The following is a 22,958-nucleotide window of genomic DNA, read 5'->3' as shown; positions in this document are numbered from 1 at the left end:
AATCCAGGAGTATGAGGGGAAAATTAGAGAACTAAGTGATACACTAAAAAGAAATAATATACGCATAATTGGTATCCCAGAGGAGGAAGAGAGAGGGAAAGGTGCTGAAGGGGTCCTTGAAGAAATAATAGCTGAGAACTTCCCTGAACTGGGGAAGGAAAAAGGCATTGAAATTCAAGAGGCACAGAGAACTCCCTTCAGACGTAACTTGAATCGATCTTCTGCATGACATATCATAGTGAAACTGGCAAAATACAAGGATAAAGAGAAAATTCTGAAAGCAGCAAGGGGTAAACGTGCCCTCACATATAAAGGGAGACCTATAAGACTGGTGACTGATCTCTCTTTTGAAACTTGGCAGGCCAGAAAGAATTGGCACGAGATTTTCAGGGTGCTAGACAGAAAAAATATGCAGCCAAGAATCCTTTATCCAGCAAGTCTGTCATTTAGAATAGAAGGAGAGATAAAGGTCTTCCCAAACAAACAAAAACTGAAGGAATTTGTCACCACTAAACCAGCCCTACAAGAGATCCTAAGGGGGACCCTGTGAGACAAAGTCCCAGAGACATCACTACAAGCATAAAACATACAGACATCACAATGACTCTAACCCGTATCTTTCTATAATAACACTGAATGTAAATGGATTAAATGCGCCAACCAAAAGACATAGGGTATCAGAATGGATAAAAAAACAAGACCCATCTATTTGCTGTCTACAAGAGACTCATTTTAGACCTGAGGACACCTTTAGATTGAGAGTGAGGGGATGGAGAACTATTTATCATGCGACTGGAAGCCAAAAGAAAGCTGGAGTAGCCATACTTATATCAGACAAACTAGACTTTAAATTAAAGGCTGTAACAAGAGATGAAGAAGGACATTATATAATAGTTACAGGGTCTATCCATCAGGAAGAGCTAACAATTATAAATGTCTATGCACCGAATACTGGAGCCCCCAAATATATAAAACAATTACTCATAAACATAAGCAACCTTATTGATAAGAATGTGGTAATTGCAGGGGACTTTAATACACCACTTACAGAAATGGATAGATCATCTAGACACACGGTCAATAAAGAAACAAGGGCCCTGAATGAGACATTGGATCAGATGGACTTGACAGATATATTTAGAACTCTGCATCCCAAAGCAACAGAATATACTTTCTTCTCGAGTGCACATGGAACATTCTCCAAGATAGATCATATACTGGGTCACAAAACAGCCCTTCATAAGTTTACAAGAATTGAAATTATACCATGCTTACTTTCAGACCACAATGCTATGAAGCTTGAAATCAACCACAGAAAAAAGTCTGGAAAACCTCCCAAAGCATGGAGGTTAAAGAACACCCTACTAACGAATGAGTGGGTCAACCAGGCAATTAGAGAAGAAATTAAAAAATATATGGAAACAAACGAAAATGAAAATACAACAATCCAAACGCTTTGGGACGCAGCGAAGGCAATCCTGAGAGGAAAATACATTGCCATCCAGGCCTATCTCAAGAAACAAGAAAAATCCCAAATACAAAATCTAACAGCACACCTAAAGGAACTAGAAGCAGAACAGCAAAGGCAGCCTAAGCCCAGCAGAAGAAGAGAAATAATAAAGATCAGAGCAGAAATAAACAATATAGAAACTAAAAAAACTGTAGATCAGATCAACGAAACCAAGAGTTGGTTTTTTGAAAAAATAAACAAAATTGACAAACCTCTAGCCAGGCTTCTCAAAAAGAAAAGGGAGATGACCCAAATAGATAAAATCATGAATGAAAATGGAATTATTACAACCAATCCCTCAGAGATACAAACAATTATCAGGGAATACTATGAAAACTTATGTGCCAACAAATTGGACAACCTGGAAGAAATGGACAAATTCCTGAACACCCACACTCTTCCAAAACTCAATCAGGAGGAAGTGGAAAACTTGAACAGACCCATAACCAGCGAAGAAATTGAATCGGTTATCAAAAATCTCCCAAAAATAAGAGTCCAGGACCAGATGGCTTCCCAGGGGAGTTCTACCAGACGTTTAAAGCAGAGATAATACCTATCCTTCTCAAGCTATTCCAAGAAATAGAAAGGGAAGGAAAACTTCCAGACTCATTCTATGAAGCCAGTATTACTTTGATTCCTAAACCAGACAGAGACCCAGTAAAAAAAGAGAACTGCAGGCCAATATCCCTGATGATTATGGATGCAAAAATTCTCAATAAGATACTAGCAAATCGAATTCAACGGCATATAAAAAGAATTATTCACCATGATCAAGTGGGATTCATTCCTGGGATGCAGGGCTGGTTCAACATTCGCAAATCAATCAACGTGATACATCACATTAACAAAAAAAGAGAGAAGAACCATATGATCCTGTCAATCGATGCAGAAAAGGCCTTCGACAAAATCCAGCACTTTTCTTAATAAAAACCCTTGAGAAAGTCGGGATAGAAGGAACATACTTAAAGATCATAAAAGCCATTTATGAAAAGCCCACAGCTAACATCATCCTCAACTGGGAAAAACTGAGAGCTTTTTCCCTGAGATCAGGAACACGACAAGGATGCCCACTCTCACCGCTGCTGTTTAACATAGTGCTGGAAGTTCTAGCATCAGCAATCAGACAACAAAAGGAAATCAAAGGCATCAAAATTGGCAAAGATGAAGTCAAGCTTTCGCTTTTTGCAGATGACATGATATTATACATGGAAAATCCGATAGACTCCACCAAAGGTCTGCTAGAACTGATACAGGAATTCAGCAAAATTGCAGGATACAAAATCAATGTACAGAAATCAGTTGCATTCTTATACACTAACAATGAAGCAACAGAAAGACAAATAAAGAAACTGATCCCATTCACAATTGCACCAAGAAGCATAAAATACGTAGGAATAAATCTAACCAAAGATGTAAAGGATCTGTATGCTGAAAACTATAGAAAGCTTATGAAGGAAATTGAAGAAGATTTAAAGAAATGGAAAGACATTCCCTGCTCATGAATTGGAAAAATAAATATTGTCAAAATGTCAATACTACCCAAAGCTATCTACACATTCAATGCAATCCCAATCAAAATTGCACCATCATTCTTCTCGAAACTAGAACAAGCAATCCTAAAATTCATATGGAACCACAAAAGGCCCTGAATAGCCAAAGGAATTTTGAAGAAGAAGACCAAAGCAGGAGGCATCACAATCCCAGACTTTAGCCTCTACTACAAAGCTGTAATCATCAAGACAGCATGGTAGTGGCACCAAAACAGACACATAGACCAATGGAATAGAATAGAAACCCCAGAACTAGACCCACAAACGTATGGCCAACTCATCTTTGACAAAGCAGGAAAGAACATCCAATGGAAAAAAGACAGCCTCTTTAACAAATGGTGCTGGGAGAACTGGACAGCAACATGCAGAAGGTTGAAACTAGACCACTTTCTCACACCATTCACAAAAATAAACTCAAAATGGATAAAGGACCTAAATGTGAGACAGGAAACCATCAAAACCTTAGAGGAGAAAGCAGGAAAAGACCTCTCTGACCTCAGCCGTAGCAATCTCTTACTTGACACATCCCCAAAGGCAAGGGAATTAAAAGCAAAAGTGAATTACTGGGACCTTATGAAGATAAAAAGCTTCTGCACAGCAAAGGAAACAACCAACAAAACTAAAAGGCAACCAACGGATTGGGAAAAGATATTCACAAATGACATAACGGACAAAGGGCTAGTATCCAAAATCTATAAAGAACTTACCAAGCTCCACACCCAAAAAATAAATAATCCAGTGAAGAAATGGGCAGAAAACATGAATAGACACTTCTCTAAAGAAGACATCCGGATGGCCAATAGGCACATGAAAAGATGCTCAACGTCGCTCCTCATCAGGGAAATAGAAATCAAAACCACACTCAGATATCACCTCATGCTAGTCAGAATGGCCAAAATGAACAAATCAGGAGACTATAGATGCTGGAGAGGATGTGGAGAAACGGGAACCCTCTTGCACTGTTGGTGGGAATGCAAATTGGTGCAGCCACTCTGGAAAACAGTTTGGAGGTTCCTCAAAAAATTAAAAATAGACCTACCCTATGACCCAGCAATAGCACTGCTAGGAATTTACCCAAGGGATACAGGAGTACCGATGCATAGGGGCACTTGTCCCCCAATGTTTATAGCAGCACTCTCAACAATAGCCAAATTATGGAAAAAGCCTAAATGTCCATCAACTGATGAATGGATAAAGAAATTGTGGTTTATATACACAATGGAGTACTACATGGCAATGAGAAAGAACGAAATATGGCCCTTTGTAGCAACGTGGATGGAACTGGAGAGTGTGATGCTAAGTGAAATAAGCCATACAGAGAAAGACAGATACCATATGGTTTCACTCTTATGTGGATCCTGAGAAACTGAACAGGAACCCATGGGGGAGGGGAAGGAAAAAAAAAAAAAAGAGGTTAGAATGGGAGAGAGCCAAAGCATAAGAGACTGTTAAAAACTGAGAACAAACTGAGGGTTGATGGGGGGTGGGAGGGAGGAGAGGGTGGGTGATGGGTATTGAGGAGGGCACCTTTTGGGATGAGCACTGGGTGTTGTATGGAAACCAATTTGTCAATAAATTTCAGAAAAAAAAATAAAAAAAATAAAAAAAATGTAATCTGTGCATTTCAAAAAAAAAAATAAATAAATAAAAAATAAAAGGCTTCATTACATATAGAGAGTGGGAACTGTGCCTGGAACTCAATAAATGTTAGTTACTGTTTTTCTGTTAAAAAAAAAAAGTATATAAAAAGGTGCTGAATATCACTAATAATCAAAGATATAGAAACTGAAATCACTATATGTCACATGATACACATTACTTGCCTTTTATCAAAATGAAAATTGAAAATAAGTGTGGTGAGACTGTAGAGAATAGTAGATCCTTGTATGTTATTGAAAGGCATGTAAATTCCAACACCCATTATGGAAAACAGTCTGAATGTTTCCCAATATATGTATTGTATTGTATATGTGTTTTCAATATATGTATTAACTACATTTTTTTCTATCCATTTTATATCAATGAAAAACAATAACACTTTTGTACAATGATGACAACAAATGTTAGCAGCTATATGTTTATTACAGGGTTCAGATAAATGTTGATTTACAGTAATATACAAATATTTTTAAAAACTTGCAAAAACCATTGGAGAATATAGGAAAATAATACCCACTATTGGAGAATAATATCAAAATATGTCTTTAGCTAATAAAGAATAGTTTCTTTGTTAAGTTTAGATGGTTATAGTGTTAATTATTGGCTAACCGACCTAAGATTCATTTCTTACCATTTATTGATTCCAATTTTTTGTATAAAAGTCAGTAGTAGTTATCTTTCAGAATGTTTATGCAGAAATAAAGGAAATAATTGGCAAATTCACATGTATAACTTAGATATACTCAGAAATCTCATCCTCATCATCAAGTTCTCTGTTCCAAGACTAGAACAAACTAGCATCACATCACCTCCAATATTATCACAAAGAGGAAACATAAGGAAGAAACTTATTGGTAAAAACTAGTGAGATGCCAGAGAAGAAAACAACCAAATAATAAAGAAATTATGTTATAATTGATGACAAATCTGGAAAAATTTTTAAGAAAGAAGAAAAATAAATATGAGGTAAATGAGATGGACAGAAAGAAGACATATAGAAGGTCAAGAGTGTGAAGATAGTAGGGAGACATGAAGGGAGAGATAATGGAATAAAAGCTAAGATAATTTAAAAGTAAATTGTTTTTTTATTCAAAGGTATTCATACACATAAGTTAACCAGAAGTACATTTAAAATAATAAGAAATTAGGAGCGTGTGGGTCACTAAGTCGGTTAAGCATCCGACTTCGACTCAGGTCATGATCGGTTTGTGGGTTCGAGACCCACATCAGGCTCTGTGCTGATAGCTTAGAGCCTGGAGCCTGCTTCAGATTCTGTCTCCCTCTCTCTCTGCCTCTCCCCTGTTCATTATCTGTCTCTGTCTCTCAACAATAAATAAATGTTAAAAAAATAATAAGAAATTTAATGTTAAAAAACAAGCATAAAAAGAAATAATTAAACTAAGAAATAAGTGAAAACAAACATACTAAAATTTAGAAAGTAAATTAAACTTTACTTTCAATTTCTTTCTATACAAATTTAAATTTCTACATAAATTTATGTGAAACATAAAAAGTTCAAAAATAAATGTATAAAGAATAAGTGTAGGAATAAACGTGTTGTCTTTTTTAATTATCCTGTTACTGGATATGTGAGATTAACATACTATTTTTTTCTGTTTGGATTGCATAATGAGTATTGTCTCCTTTACAAACCAATTTCAGTACTTTAAAAAATGTCATTATGTGACTCTCACTGACACCAGCTAACATTATACTATACTTACAAAATTTTTCAAAGCCTGTTATAATTGTAATATTTGCAAGTCTAATATTGTGAGACTAATTTAATAAATCAGTTAAAATGAGCTTGTAATATTATTCTTGCCAATACAAAGAAAGGAAAAAAATATAACAAATTTGGTATTACTGGTTTTCCATAACTACTGCAAGAGTAATTTAGAAAAAAATTGCAATCTGTGACTATTTTAAATTGTGTAAAATTTGAAATTATCATAAAATATTCCCGAGTGAGAATTAACCCAGGGCTGATTGGGTTAAATTTGAAATGAAAAACAATATTACGTTATACCAGGGGCCTATTGATGTGAACACAGAGATTGAAACATTTCCCCTGAGTTAGAAATTGCTAAGACACTCCACCAACATTCAGACCCATGTAACCATGTAAATGCAGCATCCTGTGGAGCAGTACCAATGATACAATGGATATCTAATAACTTTACAACAATTTGTATTAACCAGATATTTTGAAATTATTTGAATTTGTATTGGAAAATATTTTTATTTGTAATTATTGAATTACATGTACAAACCAATAGTTTGATGCTACCAGATCATTATTATTGATAACAATTTGAAGGTAGGTAATAATTTGAAGTTAGTAGGTATCAGAGACATTGACATTTTGCATATTTATATATTTGGTATCATTTTCTCACCCAAAAATTTTCCAAGTGCCACTTTCATGTCCCTGTTTCTCAGGCTGTAAATTACAGGATTCAGGCTGGGAGGTAACAGAGAATATAACACAGACATAAAGAGGTTCAGTGATGATGGGGATTTTGAGGTTGAACCTAAATATGCAATACATCCAGAAAAGAGGAACAAGGCTACCACAGTTAGATGGGGCATGCAGGTGGAGAAGGTTTTAAACCTTCCTTGTGAAGAAGGAATTCTTAGAACTGTGGAAATAATATAAACATAGGAAGCAACCATTAAAATAAAACATACAAAAGCAAAACAACAACTAACAATAATAAACATATATTCTAGACTTTGCTCCCCAGAACAAGCAAGAGTAAGCAATGCTGGAATATCACAGAAAAATTGATGCACCATGTTTGGCCCACAGAAATGGACAGAGAATGTACCTGCAGCATGAATGGATCCATAGACACACCCACTAAACCATGATGCTGTCACCATCTGCACACAGGTACCTCTACTCATGATGGCCTCATAGCGCAGGGGACAGCAGATGGCAGCATAACGGTCATAGGACATCACTAGAAGGAGGGCAAACTCTGTGCCAGCAAAGAAAACAACAAGAAAAACCTGTGAGGCACATCCCGCAAAGGAGATGGAATGACTGTTGTTCAGAGAGTTCATGACGGATTTGGGGACAGTGACAGAAATATAACAGATATCAATCAAGGACAGATTTTTCAGGAAGAAATACATAGGGGATTGGAAATTCTGGTCAATGGTAGTGATTGTGATAATGAGCAAGTTGCCCATCAGTGCTTCCAAGTATATCAGCAAGAAGAATGTGGCATACAGTCTCTGAAGCACCTCATTATCGGGAAGTCCCAGGAGCAAAAATTGTGTTACTAGGGTCACATTGGTTAGTTTCTCAGGCATGATGATTCTTTTATCTGGAAACATAAGAAAAAAAATTCTTGTCATCTTCAGAATCTGTCTCTTTTTGTTGGTTCTGTTTTCAGTTTATTGTGAAGTTATTCTGAGGTAAAGCAGATCTTGCAGACTATAATTTCTTCAATGAATAGAGAAAGTATTATATTAAGACAGTCATTTAGTCAGATGAGGAATTTTTTTCATGTGATATCCTAAAATTTATGCATAAAATAGAAAATATTACCTCAGACATCCATAGATGAGAGATTTTTTTTTTTACCTTGATGGAATAGGTTAAAAGTAGCAGGAAAATTTGGAATGAAATGGGTAATTTCTTTACCCATTCTTGGAAATTTGCTTTAGTTCATTGTGAACTGTGTTCTTGGTATATTTCTGGTTTATTTATGCTTCAAGTTTGTATTTAAGATCTAGTTAGTTAACATACAGTGTAGTATTAGTTTCAGGAGTGAAATTTAGTGATTCACCACTTACATATAACACCCAATGTTCATCACAACAAGTGCCCTCTGTTATGACCATCTCCCTTCTAGCCCATCCTCCTCCTACCTTCTCTCCAAGAAAGCTCAGATTGTCCTCTATAACTAACAGTCTCTCTTATGCTTTGACAACTCAGTATGAATAATGAGGAGGTTATTTCTCTACTTATCTCTATCCTATTACAGCATAGGTAAATAAGGAGGGAAGAGATGGGTAGAGCTGAATATTATCTTTGTATATTTTTCTGTGACAATGATAGAGACTGTGACAATAATATACATTTTGAGTGTAATCACGGTCACAATGAAATCACTACATTCATACCAAGACTTTAAGAAGAAAATATGTAAGATTTATTTGAAGTCAATCAAATCCAAAAAGTATTTATATATTATGAATTATGTATTTTCCTTCAATAAGGACACATGACTACTAGGCAGCTAATAAACAAAATTAAAATACAATACTATCTTATTTTCATGAAGGAAAGTGGAATGTAAATGGTGAAATAAACTTACTTACTTAGACATATCAACAGAGCTGGAATTACATTGGGATGCTTATAATGAATGCGTAGAGGTTTGAAAGAAATTCACTTACCTAATACAAATCCAGTTTCCCTAATTTTAGGAGTCAATTATTTAAGGCACTGTGGACCTTAAAGAGAAAAATGAAGCTAACAAAGTACACTTTCTCACTTCTGAATCAAAGTTGAAAGCTGGATCTTTAGTCCAACAGGTAAAAATTTCTGTTTAAATGCTGCTATTGCTCTGGTTTCCAGTGCATTGCTGAATGACAGTCTCCTCTCCGCTGGAGCACAGATTCAGTGGGCACTTATATGGGTCTTAGATTTTTGTGTGTATTTACAGTTGACTAACTAGAATGAGAGCTAATTAACTGCATTAACCATATGCTCTGATTGTCTCATGTTGTCATCACATACAATATGAAGTTGGAAGTGCAAGCAATTAGGTCCACATTGAGATTTTTTTCCCCCAGTAAGGCTGCATACCATGAAACCTTCTAATTAGTAACAGGAATACTGTTAATAGACCTTTGTGAAACTTTACTTTGTCAGGTAATGGATTGATTTCAGTTCATAAACTAATATTTTTAAAAATTTTTAATGTTTATTTTTGAGAGAGAGAGAGAGAGTGAAAGAGAGAGAGAGAGAGAGAGAGAGAGAGAGAGAGAGAAAGGGGAGAAGGGGAGGGGCACAGGGAAAGGCAGACTCAGAATCCCAATCAGGCTCCAGGCTCGAACTGTCAGCACAGAGCCCAACTTGGGGCTCAAACTCGTGAACCATGAGATCATGACCTGAGCCAAGTCAGGACGCTTAACTCACTGAGTCACTCAGGTGCCCCTATAAACTCATATTTGAACAAAAGTGATTGACTCTTTCTTTTTATTTTGCTAATTATTTGATTTTTTAAAATATTTGTCATAAGCAGGACATCATTCCTTATACCATATAAAATATGTAAGATAAAAGATGATGGAGAAACTTAAATTCCCTTTTTTTAAATCTCCGCTGTATTTTATTTCTTTAGGGGGAAATAGCAGGTATGTTACCTGTACTCATTTTTTGCAGTTTCCTGTGTATTTGGAATATACAAATGCAAAAGGCATATACATTGATATAAGTAAGATCTTACTAGGTTTTTTTTTACCGACTTTTTAAAACACTTTTCAGAAGCACATAGAATACTATTACAATTTAAAATTGATTAATTGCATAACTAAACTCATAATTCTTCATAAAAGTCAAAATTATTCCCAATTCCAAATTTACCAATGTATGTACAGTAATTAAGTAAAATATCAGGGACCCTGGGTGGTTCAGTTGGGTAAGTGTCTGACTTGATTTTGGCACTTCCGGTTCATGAAATCAAGCCCCTTGCCAGGCTAAGTGCTGACAGCACGTAGCCTGCTTGAGAGTCTCTCTCTCCCTTTCTACCTGTTAAGCCCTCAAATTAAATAAATAAACATTTTTTAAAAGGTAAGTAAAATGTCATTTTTTCCCACTTAACTCTTGGCTACTATATACAATTTATTTTCAAGTCTTATACAATTTGACTGATGTTACCAAATCATGGAATCGGAGTTTTATAACATTTTACCCCCCAAAAGCACTAGGTTTGACAATTACCTATGGATAAGAATGTCTTTGCTTGAGTCCAGGAGTCCAGTACCAAAGCTCAAGCAAACCATTATAGCAAAGTGTCCATGACTGAATGCATTGAAGAGGGAAAGGGAATATTTCACTCTACCCATGTCACCATTTTCCTATGGCAGCACAGATCCATGTCAAGAGAGATCCTCTTGCTTTAAAATGTCTTCCAAAGAGGGAAGTAAGGGCATGTGAATAAGCACTCCTATCTCTACATTATGTGGGAAACTGCCAAAGAGACCATGCACAATACTGAGGTGATTTCCAAAGTGAGAGGTGGGGACAGGCCTGAAACAGTGAGAAAGGCCAGAATGCATCAAAAGTAGATGGATCCTATTAGCCATTTCAAAGACTCCATCATGAAGCACACACAGGAGCCATTTGTTACATTACACATGCAGATCTTCCAAGTGGTTCATGGGTACCCTCCATGCTCTGCATGCTTCATTCACACACACATATCCTGCCTTATGGCCAAGTCCCTGTGCATTTCTCAGAGGGAAACAAAACAAACAAACAAAAAAAGAATGAGTTTGCAGACAGTGAGTGAACATGTATATAAAGGTGACCCAAATCTGTGGGATTAGAATGAGTACATAAACTTAAACATTCAGCATTACAATAGGGAAAACAAATAAGAGGTTTCCAGCACTTATCTCACTTGGCAGGTGGAAGAGAAGGCATAATATCTTGATTCCTCCAAAAAAGGAAACAGGAAGTGTGGAGTCTGTATATAGAAGAAAGAGGTTTGGAAAAACCTGAATACCTAGTAGGTCTGACGGATGATAGTTCTTGCTTGATGCCATCGATTAAAGACTAGAGGAGGTGACTACTTTTTCAAGTGCAAGACAGTAATATAAGACTTTAAGGAATTTGAAAAATCCATAAAATATACCACCAAAGGAATATAATGATTTTCTAGTAATTGGTCCCCTCAAGATAAAGAATTCTAGTTTGCCTCCTAAATAATTCAAAATATCTATTATAAAGAAGCGCAGTGAGAACTACAATAAATCAACAGAGACAGAAAACAATAAAGAAAAAAATAGAATTCAAGAGAGGGAAATCATAAAAATGAACCAGATGAAAATTCTGGAGCTCTGGAGAATAGTAAATGAAATTTTTAAAAATTGCAACAGAAAAATCAAGAATAGATTTGATCAAACAAAGAAAAAAAAGGTACTGCAAACTTGAAGACAGGTCATATAAAATTAACCAGTCAGAGGTGAACAAACACACAAAAAGAATGAAAAAGAGTAAAGAAAATTAACACAATTGGGCGCCTGGGTGGCTCAGTCGGTTAAGTATCCAACTTTAGCCCAGGTCATGATCTCACGGTTTGTGAGTTTACGCCCCACATCAGGCTCTGTGCTGACAGCTTGGAGCCTGGAGCCTGCTTTGGATTCTGTGTCTCCTTCTCTCTCTCTCTGCACCTCTTCAGCTCATGCACACACTCTGTCTCTGTCAAAAATAAATAAAATTAAAGAATTTTAATTAAAAAATTAAAAAAAGAAAACTAACACAATTAGGGAATATCATCAAGGAAATATATATATGTGTGTATATATATATATATATATATACACACACACACACACACACACACGCACACACATGCACTACAGAAGCCCCAGAAGAAGAGAGAAAGTGTAAGAAAGTGTATTTAAAGTAATAATAACTGAAAATGTCCTAAATCCAGAGAGTGGATGGACATCCAAGTTATTAAAGCTCATGGTGCCCAAGATTTATAATTAAACTATATAAAACAAAGACAAAAACATAATTTTATAAAAAGAAAGAAATTCCTCACATACAAGGTAACAAATAATCTATCAGCATATTTCTCAGAAGTAAAAATACAGGCCAAAGGGTCCCCTGTGGCTCAGTCTGTTAACCTCCAACTTCAGCTCAGGTCATGATCTTGCAGTTTGTGAGTTCAAGCCCTACATCTGGCTCTGCGCTGGTGGTGTAGAGTCTGCTTGGGATTCTCTCTCCCTCTTGCCTTCTCTCACTCTCTCTCTTTCTCTGCCTCTTCTCCCATTGTTCTCTCTCTCTCTCTCTCTCTCTCTCAATAAATAAACTTAAAAAAAAGAAAAGAAAAAGAAACAATACAGGCCAGGAGAGGTAGGGTGATATATTGAAGGAAAGAAAGAAACAAAAATCAAATAAATTAAAGAGAGAAAGAGAAGAAGAAAAGAAAGAAAGAAAGAAAGATCCAACCAAGTATTCTTTACCTATAACAGTTGTTCTTCAGAATTGAGGAAAAATAATTTCCCAAACAAACAAAAGCAGAAGTAGTTTAACATTAAATCTGAATTAAAATAAATGTTAAAATGAGTTCTACAAGCTTAAATTATTATAAAAACACTAATACATGAAAATATATAACAGATTCATAAGGTAAGTATATAGTTTGAAGCATCATTCTCTAATACTGTAATATGGTTGTGAGTTAATCACTTAGCTTTCATATAAAGGTTAGAGGGCAAAACTATTAAAATAACAATAGCTACAATAATGTGTTAATGGACACACAATATAAAAAATATATATTTCAATATCAAAATAAATGATGTGAAAGGGGAATTAAAGAAATAAAATGTTGGTATATGATCGAATTTATCAGTTAATATGGATTATTATAACTATGTTTTAGATAAGCCCTATAGTAAACACACAGTAGACACACACACACACACACACACACACAATGTATAGTAGATGAACAAATGATAAACAGAAGGAAATTAAATTATAACACCACAAAAATTATTAAATTACAAAGAACATATGTGAAACAAAGGGATAACTAAAATAAAAATCAGCCAAAAAATAATAAGATGATAATAATAATTCAGCATTTAATATAATTACTTTTTTTTTATTTTTAAGTTGTGTGTTTATTTTTATTTTATTTTTTATGAAATGTATTGTCAAATTGGTTTCTTTTTTTTAAATATGAAATTTATTGTCAAATTGTCAACACCCAGTGCTGACAGCCAGTATTGTCAACACCCAGTGCTCATCCCAACAGGTGCCCTCCTCAATGCCCATCACCCACTTTCCCCTTCCTCCCACCCCCCATCAACCATCAGTTTATTCTCAGTTTTTAAGAGCCTCTTTAAATGTAAATACATTAATACACCAATCAAAAGACAGAGTAGCTAAATTGATTTTAAACTAGAAGACACAACTTTATCATGCCTACAAGACTTAATCTCAGCATTAAAAGTACACAGGCTAGAACGGAGGAAATGGCAATAGTTATTCTATGCAAGTGGAAATCAAAAGTGAATAGGGTAACCATATTTATATTAAACAAAATAGGCTTTAGGACAAATATTGTAACATAGATAAGGAAAGTCATTATATAAAAAGGTCAGTGTATCAAGAAGGCATAACAATGGTAAATACATGTGCACCCATTATAGAAGCACAAAACATATACAAAGGAAATATTAACATATCTGAAGAAAGAAATAGAAATACAAAAATAGTAAGGGACTTCAATATTCACTTTCAATAATGGATAGATCATCCATGTAGGAAATACATTTTAAAAATGGACTGGAGGGGCGCCTGGGTGGCGCAGTCGGTTAAGTGTCCGACTTCAGCCAGGTCACGATCTCACGGTCCGGGAGTTCGAGCCCCGTGTCAGGCTCTGGGCTGATGGCTCAGAGCCTGGAGCCTGTTTCCGATTCTGTGTCTCCCTCTCTCTCTGCCCCTCCCCCGTTCATGCTCTGTCTCTCTCTGTCCCAAAAATAAATAAACGTTGAGAAAAAAAAATTTAAAAATGGACTGGAGCTATACTATAGGCCAAATAGACATATAAACATGTACCTGCTATTTTGTCCAACAATAGGAAAATAAAGATTTTTCTCAAGCCCACATGGAATATTCACCCACATAGATAATATGTTAGGCCGCAATAAATTTCTTAAAAATTTAGGAAGACTGAAATTATACCAAATAACTTTCTTTTATTAATATGTTATTTCACATTGGTTGATTTGCAAATATTGATCCATCCCTGCAGCCCAGGAATAAGTCCACTTGATTGTGGTGAACATATCTTTAATGTACTGTTGGATTCAATTTACTAGTATTTTACTGAGAATTTTTATATCCATTTTCATCAGAGATATTGGCCTGTAATTTTCTTTTTTTTTTTTTTTTTTTGTGGAGTATTTGTCTTGTTTTGGAATCAAGGTAATGCTGGTCTCAGATAATGGGTTTGGAAGTTTTTCTTCTATTTCTATTTATTTGGAAGAGTTAGAGAAGAATAAGTATTAACTCTTCTTTAAATGTTTGGCAGAATTCCCCTTGGAAGCCATTTGGCCTAGGACTGTTGTTTTGTGGGAGGTTTTTGATAACTGATTCAATTTCTTTTCTTCCTACGGGTCTGCTCACATTTTCTATTTCTTTCTGTTTCAGTTTTGGTAGTTTGTGAGTTTCTAGAAATTTGTCCATTTCTTCCAGACTGTCTCATTTGTTGGCATATTTTTTTTTCATAGAATTCTCTTATAACTATATTTCTGTGGTGTTAGTTGTGTTCTTTCCTCTTTCCTTTGTGCTTTTATTACCTTGATCCTTTCCTTTATCTTTCTGGTACGTGTGGCTTTGGGTTTATCAATTTTATTAATACTTTCAAAGAACCAGCTTTTAGTTCCTTGATCTGTTCTGTTTGTTTGTTTGTGTAGCATTTATTTCTGCTCTAATCTTTATTATTTCCCTTCCACTGGCTGTAGGCTTCATTTACTGTTCCTTTTTTTCCTCCTTTAGGTGTAATGTTAGGTCGTGTATTTGAGACTTTTCTTGCTTCTTTCCGAAAAATATTGGAATATTTTTAGAATAATAGGTACTAACTCTTCTTTAAATGTTTGGTAATAATCATCTCTGAAACCACCTGGTCCTGAACTTTTGTTTCTGGGGAGATTTTTGATTACTGCCTTAATTTCTTTGGTAGTTTTCAGTCTGTTCCATTTTTATATTTCTCCCTGCTTCAGTTTTGGCGGTTTATATGTTTCTAGGAAAGTATTTGTTTCTTCTCAGTTGGCAAATTTGTTGGCATATATGTTTTCATAATATTCTCTTCTCACTGTATATCTGTGTGTTGGTTATTTCTTCTCTCACGTTTGTAATTTTATTGATTTTGGTCCTGTCTCTTTTTTCCTGGATAAGTCTGGCTAGATGTTTATAAATTTTATAGACTTTTTCAAAGAAGTAGCTCCTGGTTTCATTGATCTCTCTCCCTCTCTCTCTCTCTCTCTCTGTCTCTCTCTCTCTGTCTCTCTCTGTCTCTCTCTTTTTTCCCTAGTCCCTTTGAGAGTAAGGTTAGGTTGTTTATGTGAGATTTTTCTGTCACTTGATATAGGCCTGTATTGCTATAAACTTTCCCCATACAACCGCTTTTTTTTCCTCATACAGAGGTTTGGGGACATTGTGTTTTCATTTTTACATATTTCCATGTACTTTTTATCTCTCCTTTGATTTATCTGGCTGATCCATTCATTGTTTTCAGCCTGCTATTTAACTTCTATGGATTTGTGGTCTTTCCAGCTTTTTCCTTGTGGTTGACTTCTAGTTTTATAGTATTATGTTCAGAAAATTTGCATGATATGATTTCAATCCTCTTAAGCTTGCTGAGGTTTGTTTTGTAGGCCAATATGTGATACATTCTGGAGACTATTTCTTATGAACTTGGAAAAATGTATATTTTGCTTTTTTAGGATGCACTTTTCTGAATATGTCTGTTAAATCCATTTTCCAGTGTGTACTTCAAAGTTTTGTTTTCTTCTTGACTTTAAGATTAGATTTTTCTGTTCTAGATGTTCTAGATGTAAGTAGACAGTAAAGTCCCCTTGTGTTATTGTATTTCTTTTAATTAGTTCCTCTGTTATAAACAGTTTCATGTATTGGAGTACTCCCTTGCTGGGTGCATAAACATTTATTATCCTCTTGCTAGATTGTTTCCTTTATTATAAAATGTCTTTCGCTGTCTCTTTTTACAGTCATTGTTTTAAAATTTATTTCATCAAAAAAACCTATTTTTTTCTGAAATATGTATTGTGACTTTGTCTTTCTTTTGACATTCATTTTCACGATAAATAATTCTACATCCTCTCACTTTAATTCTTCATATGACTTTAAGTCTGAAATTGCTCTCTTTTAGGCAACATATAGATGGGTCTTGTTTTGGCTTTTTTTTTGTTTTTTGTTTTTGTTTTTTTTAACTCACATTCCAGGGAATTACTGATAGATATGTATACATTGACTTTTATTACTTGTTTTGTGGTTTTTTCTGATCATTTTTTTTCTCTCTTTCATGGTTTGCTGGATTTCTTTGACCATATATTTGGGTTTTGTTTCTCTTTATTCTTTGCATATCTATTATTGGTTTTTGATTTGTCATTACCATTAGGTTTGCATATAACATATTCTGCATATAGCACTCTATAGTAATTTGATGGCTGTTTAAGTTTCCACCTGTTATTTATTCCTCTCCTGCAAACGTTTTTGGTATGTGGTGTCATACTATTACATCCTTTTATTGTTTTCGTTCCTTGCCTGATTTATTTTACAGAAATACTTATTTTTACTGCTTTTGTGTTTCCTACTTTTATACTGTATTTTTGGTCTTTCCTTTCCTCTCAAAGAGTCTCGTTTATCATTTCTTGCAGGAGTGGGTTAGTGGTCATGAACTCCTTTAGTTTTTGTTTGTCTGGGAACTATCTCTCTTTCTATTCTGGATAGAGAATTCTTGGATTCAAATTTTTACCATTCAGCACTTTAAATATATCATGCCACTCCCTTCCAGCTTGCAAATTTTCTGCTGAAAAATCTATTAATAACCTTATGGGTTTTCCCCTACTATATTCCTGTCTTCTTTTGTTTTGCTGATACATATTTTCTTCTTTATCATTACATTTTTCCATCTTAGTTCCAATTTGTCTTGGTGTAGATCTGCTTTTGTTGATTTCGTCTGAGACTCTGTGTGCCTTGGATCTAGCTATCTAATTCCTTCCCCAAATTAGGAAAGTTTTCAGCTATTATTTTTCAAATACATGATCTTGTGGTCTGTGAGTTTGAGGCCCATGTTGGCTCTGTGTTGACAGCTCAGAGTCTGGAGACTTCTTTGAATTCTGTGTCTCCCTCTCTGCCCCTCCCTCACTCATGCTCTGTCTCTGTCTCTCTCTCTCTCTCTCTCTCTCTCTCTCTCTTTCTCTCTCTCTCTCTCTCTCCTTCTCTCAAGAATAAATTAACATTATTGTTTTTTCAATGGACAGAATCTGTGAATAGACATTAGGCCAAAGAAGTAGTATTGATGGACAACAGATACATAAAGATTTACTCAACATTACTAATCATCAGGAAATGCAAATCAAAAACCCCATGGTAGTTATTATTTTTAATGGGTATGCAGTTTTAGTTCAGGAATATGAAAGTTCTAGAGGTGGGGGGTAGTGATTGTTGCACAACATAGTAAATTTACTTAATGCCACTTACCTGTATATTAAAAATGGTTAAAACAGTAAATTTTTGTTTATGTATATTAACAAATTGAAAATGGTAATTAAAGTGTGCCTGGGTGGCTAAGTGGGTTGAGCATCTGACTTTGGCTCAGGTCATGATATCACGGTCTGTGAGTTTGAGCCCCACATTGGGCTCTGTGCTGACAGCTCAGAGCATGGAGTCTGCTTAGGATTCTTTGTCTCCCTCTCTCTCTGCCCCTCCCCCACTAATGCTCTGTCTCTCTCTCTCTCTCTCTCTCTCTCTCTCTCTGTCAAAAATAAATAAACATTTTTTAAAAATGGTAATTAAAATATTACATAGTCTGCGTGCCCCTGGGTGGCTCAGTCAGTTGAGTGTCTGGATCTTGATTTCTCCTCAAGTCATGATCCCAAAGTCATGGGATTGAGTCTTGCATTGGGCTCTGCAGTGAGCATGGAACCTGCTGGGGATTCTCTCCCTCTGTCCCTCTGCCCCTCTCCCAAACTTTCATGCTCTCTCATTCCTTCTCTAAAAAAATTAATGCATAAATATAAATAAAACGTGAAATAGTCTGATCTACTGTTTAATGCAAAATGCTTGAACATGTGGTAAGAATAGACACTTAAACACATTTTAAGAAACAGTTTAGTAGAATCTATTAAAAATTGATATGACCATATTGTGTATATACTAATTACCTTTCAAGAGACTTAGTCAAAGAATAATGTACGTACATCCACAGGCAAAGTATATAAAATAATGTTAATCATAAGGTTACATATGATGGTGAAAATAAACTTGCCAAAATATTGAATATCCATAATATTTAATAGTATGCTATTACATAAAACAGGAAGCCATGTGAAATATTGTTGTGTGTAAAATGTAAGTTTCTAAATCATGCATGGTGAATATCAGATGTTGCATTTTTATGATTATGTATCCAAAGTCACAGGATGTATATTGGATTCACATTCCAAATCTTGTACCTCCTATGGTCCCTGGGAAGACAAGTGGGAGTGAGATAAGTTTCACTTTAATTACGGTTTCCTACATTGCTTGGTATTTATATGGATAACATTTGCATGTATACCTGTGTTAAAAATGAAAAACAAAAAACAAACAAACAAACAAACAAACAAAAACCAAAACATAGAACTGGAAGGAAATGAAGCAAAATAGCATCCATGACTTAATGTATGGTCCTCAATCAAAATTTCAATTCTTGAATTCAAATGTTCTCTTTCCATTAAAATCTTCATTTCATAACACATCAATATATAGAAAGGCACATCCTGAAACTATTTGTAGACTTGTTGTAATATGCTTAGCATGGAAAATTGCAAGAAGCAAATAAATTGTCTTTCTGAGTTGTCATAGGTCTGGGTTTTAAGGTTGCCTTCTGGTTCCTCACGGGATGCTCACTACAGTCAAAAACTTGGTAATTTCTTCTAATTAATTCCCATTCCATTTATGCAACTACAATCTCATGTGAAAGCCATAAGATTATTAAACTTGAACAATGTTGGAGACTGAAATAAAGCTTGCAACTCAGCAATTACATGTGAATTGTAGAGATAATCAAGCATGGCTGATTGTGGAAAAAGCAGCTATTATGAATGAAAGTATCTTCTCAGAGAAGATACTTAAGACAAAATATTTCTTTCACACATATGAGAACACAGAATTAAGGGATGGAACAGAAATATGTGCCACATCTCAAAGTACTTACTTGGCTCTTCTCACTTTATACTGAACTGTTACATTTAATGAATGGTAAGAAAGAAAAAAGCACATACTCTTAGGGGTAAATTTGCTCAAGGTTTTTTTTTTTTTTTTTTTTTTCCTGTGTCCTCAGGAAGAAGCAATTTTAACGTTGCTATGTATATCACCTGTAATAATTGGTGATGACATTGTTTACCATTCCGTTTCAAGAACTAAGGGGAATGGAGAATGTTCCAATTATCGAACTTGTTGTCTCTGTATTCCTAGACCACCTATGTTTTGTTTAAATGAAAGTTAGAATCAAGGAGACAACAGATTATAGAAGTAGCCTTGAATCATTATTAAGTGATTATTGAAAGACTAATTTTATGGTCATAGTCAAGACACCGTTGTGGTGTTATGTTATAGGGACTGAGTAAATAACATATTATGGGAATTGATTTATCATGAATATTCAGGATGTGACAATTTGGGCATTTTATATTTTTATCATTCATGTTAATATCTAGTAGAAAAATTAACAACCCAGTTTGCTTCACTTCTATTCTGCCTTCTGCCTGCCTAATCTCATTTGACAAACACAAACATTTATATTTTTATTTTTATTTTTATTTTTTAAATTTTTTTTTCAACGTTTATTTATTTTTGGGACAGAGAGAGACAGAGCATGAACGGGGGAGGGGCAGAGAGAGAGGGAGACACAGAATCAGAAACAGGCTCCAGGCTCTGAGCCATCAGCCCAGAGCCTGACGCGGGGCTCGAACTCACGGACCGTGAGATCGTGACCTGGCTGAAGTCGGACGCTTAACCGACTGCGCCACCCAGGCGCCCCTATATTTTTATTTTTTTACTTAAATTTCTTTCAATGTTCATTTATTTTTGAGAGACATAGCGAGACAGAGCATGAGCGAGGGAAGGGTAGAAAGTGAGGGAGACATAGAAGCCACAGCAGGCTCCAGGTTCTGAGCTGTCAGCACAGAGCCCAATACAGGGCTCCAACACATGAACCATGAGATCATGACCTGAGCTGAAGTTGGACGCCTAACAGACTGAGTCATCCAGACACCCCTATATTTTTATTTTATTTATTTTTTGGTCAAGAGCAGTATTTTGCCAATGATCTCTAGAAGGAGTCATCATAGAAGGTAACTTTATTTTTGTTTTTTTCAGCTGCACCTGTGAAGTATGTTAGCTACTTCTTAGAGAGATTTGTCTGAAAGGATTTATGACTCTCTGTTAGACTCCTAAGGCTATATATATATATATATATATATTCTACTAACCAACAGTCGGAAATTTACTGGATTTTCTGCCTCTTTAAATTGTCCTTAAAGCCAACCACATTTCATTGACCTCTGAGTAAATATCTCAATATGGATGGTAGGGGGCTATGTGCTCATTGACCTCTGTGTAAATATCTCAATATGGATGGTAGGGGGCTATGTGCTCATTGACCTCTGTGTAAATATCTCAATATGGATGGTAGGGGGCTATTGCTGTATGCTGTGTATCTCTGTGCTGGTATTCTGATGAGCTACACCTCACTCAGAACCAAACATTGCCAAAGGTCAAGTAAAGATGATATGACAATATCTGAAAGGACTAGTTATCAGTGTCATCTTTATTTCTGCAGATAAGAATTAGCGTGGCTGAGAAATAAGCCACTATGACCAACATAACAAGATTCTTGCTCATGGGATTCCCTGATGATCAGGTGCTACAGAGACTTTATGCTGCATTCCTCTTCCTGGTTTACCTAGCAGCACTAATGGGGAACCTCCTCATTTTCACCCTCACCACCATTGACCAGTATCTTCAATCCCCCATGTTTTTTTTCCTAAAGAATTTGTCTTTGATTGATATCTGTTACATTTCTGTCACTGTCCCCAAATCTGTCATGAACTCTTTGACCAACAGCCATTCCATCTCTTTCATAGGATGTGCCTCACAAGTTTTTTTTGTTATTTTTCTTGCTGGCACAGAGTACGCCCTTCTCCTAGTGATGTCCTATGACCGCTATGCTGCCATCTGCTGTCCTCTGCACTATGAGACCATCATGAATAGAGGTGCCTGTGTGCAGATGGTGACAGCATCATGGTTTAGTGGGTGTGTCTATGGATCCATTCATGCTGCAGGAACATTTTCTGTTCGTTTCTGTGGTTCCAACATAGTGCACCAATTCTTTTGTGATGTCCCATCACTGCTCACACTTGCTTGTTCTGGACAGAAAACTCTAGAATATGCATTTATAATTGGTAGTTGTTGTTTTGGGTTTATATGCTTTATTTTATTGATTGTATCCTATGTTCACATTTTTTCTACCGTTCTAAGAATCCCATCTGCAAATGGGAGAATGAAATGTCTTTCCACCTGCCTGCCCCACCTCACCGTGGTGACACTGTTTATCTTTTCTGGAAGCATCACATATTTAGCTAAAAATTTTAAATCTTCATCTTCAGTGAAAGTGTTGATATCAGTGCTTTACACTGTGTTACCCCCCATCATGAATCCTATCATCTACAGCCTCAGAAACGGGGATGTGCAAATGGCCTTGGGCAAACTGATATCTGGGAAACTGTTCAGGATACCTTTTTAAATTTAAATACGTAAAATTTCATTAAAATGAATAATTTTATTGACAATAATTATTTCCAAAGAGATGCCTCCATTTCCCTTTGCAGGTCCAAAAAAAAACCTCCGTAATTTGTTGCCTAACAGGGTACCAGGGTAAAATTTAACTCTCTTATGTAGTGGTCTAGGGTGTTGAAAATTTTTAATTAAATGGTTCTTTCCTGTTTTGATTGTATATCACAGTATTTTACTAGGGTAACATTCTAAATAATTTGTATTTATCATGGTATTCATAAGTGCATTATGATCACATAATTTTTTCAGGGTAGTCACAAATTATGGCACCTTTTACTTTTATTCTAGGAATATAGTAAAAGTAAAAATGAGGTTTCATATTTTTCAAATTATTCGTAAGTATCCAGGTTTACTTACTAAATGGCAAGTTTGTATTCGTTGAGCATTGAAAACA

General features: G+C 35.4%; 2 protein-coding genes across 2 annotated transcripts; one reads left to right on the top strand and one right to left on the bottom strand.

The window, feature by feature from the left end:
- Positions 1-7,092: 7,092 nt before the first annotated feature.
- LOC125163974 (olfactory receptor 14A16-like) lies at positions 7,093-8,040 on the bottom strand. Its single transcript, XM_047856361.1, has one exon. The coding sequence runs from the start codon at positions 8,038-8,040 to the stop codon at positions 7,093-7,095; it is 948 nt and encodes a 315-aa protein (XP_047712317.1).
- A 13,544-nt stretch (positions 8,041-21,584) lies between these two features.
- On the top strand, positions 21,585-22,514 carry LOC125163965 (olfactory receptor 14A16-like). The gene has a single exon (XM_047856352.1). It carries the CDS (start codon positions 21,585-21,587, stop codon positions 22,512-22,514), a length of 930 nt encoding a protein of 309 aa, XP_047712308.1.
- The last annotated feature ends 444 nt before the right edge of the window (positions 22,515-22,958 follow it).

The sequence above is a fragment of the Prionailurus viverrinus genome, chromosome A1 (genome assembly GCF_022837055.1).
Source record: "Prionailurus viverrinus isolate Anna chromosome A1, UM_Priviv_1.0, whole genome shotgun sequence".
Lineage (NCBI taxonomy): Eukaryota > Metazoa > Chordata > Mammalia > Carnivora > Felidae > Prionailurus > Prionailurus viverrinus.
Note: the sequence above shows the minus strand (reverse complement) of the source record. Positions and strands in the feature narration are given on the sequence as shown.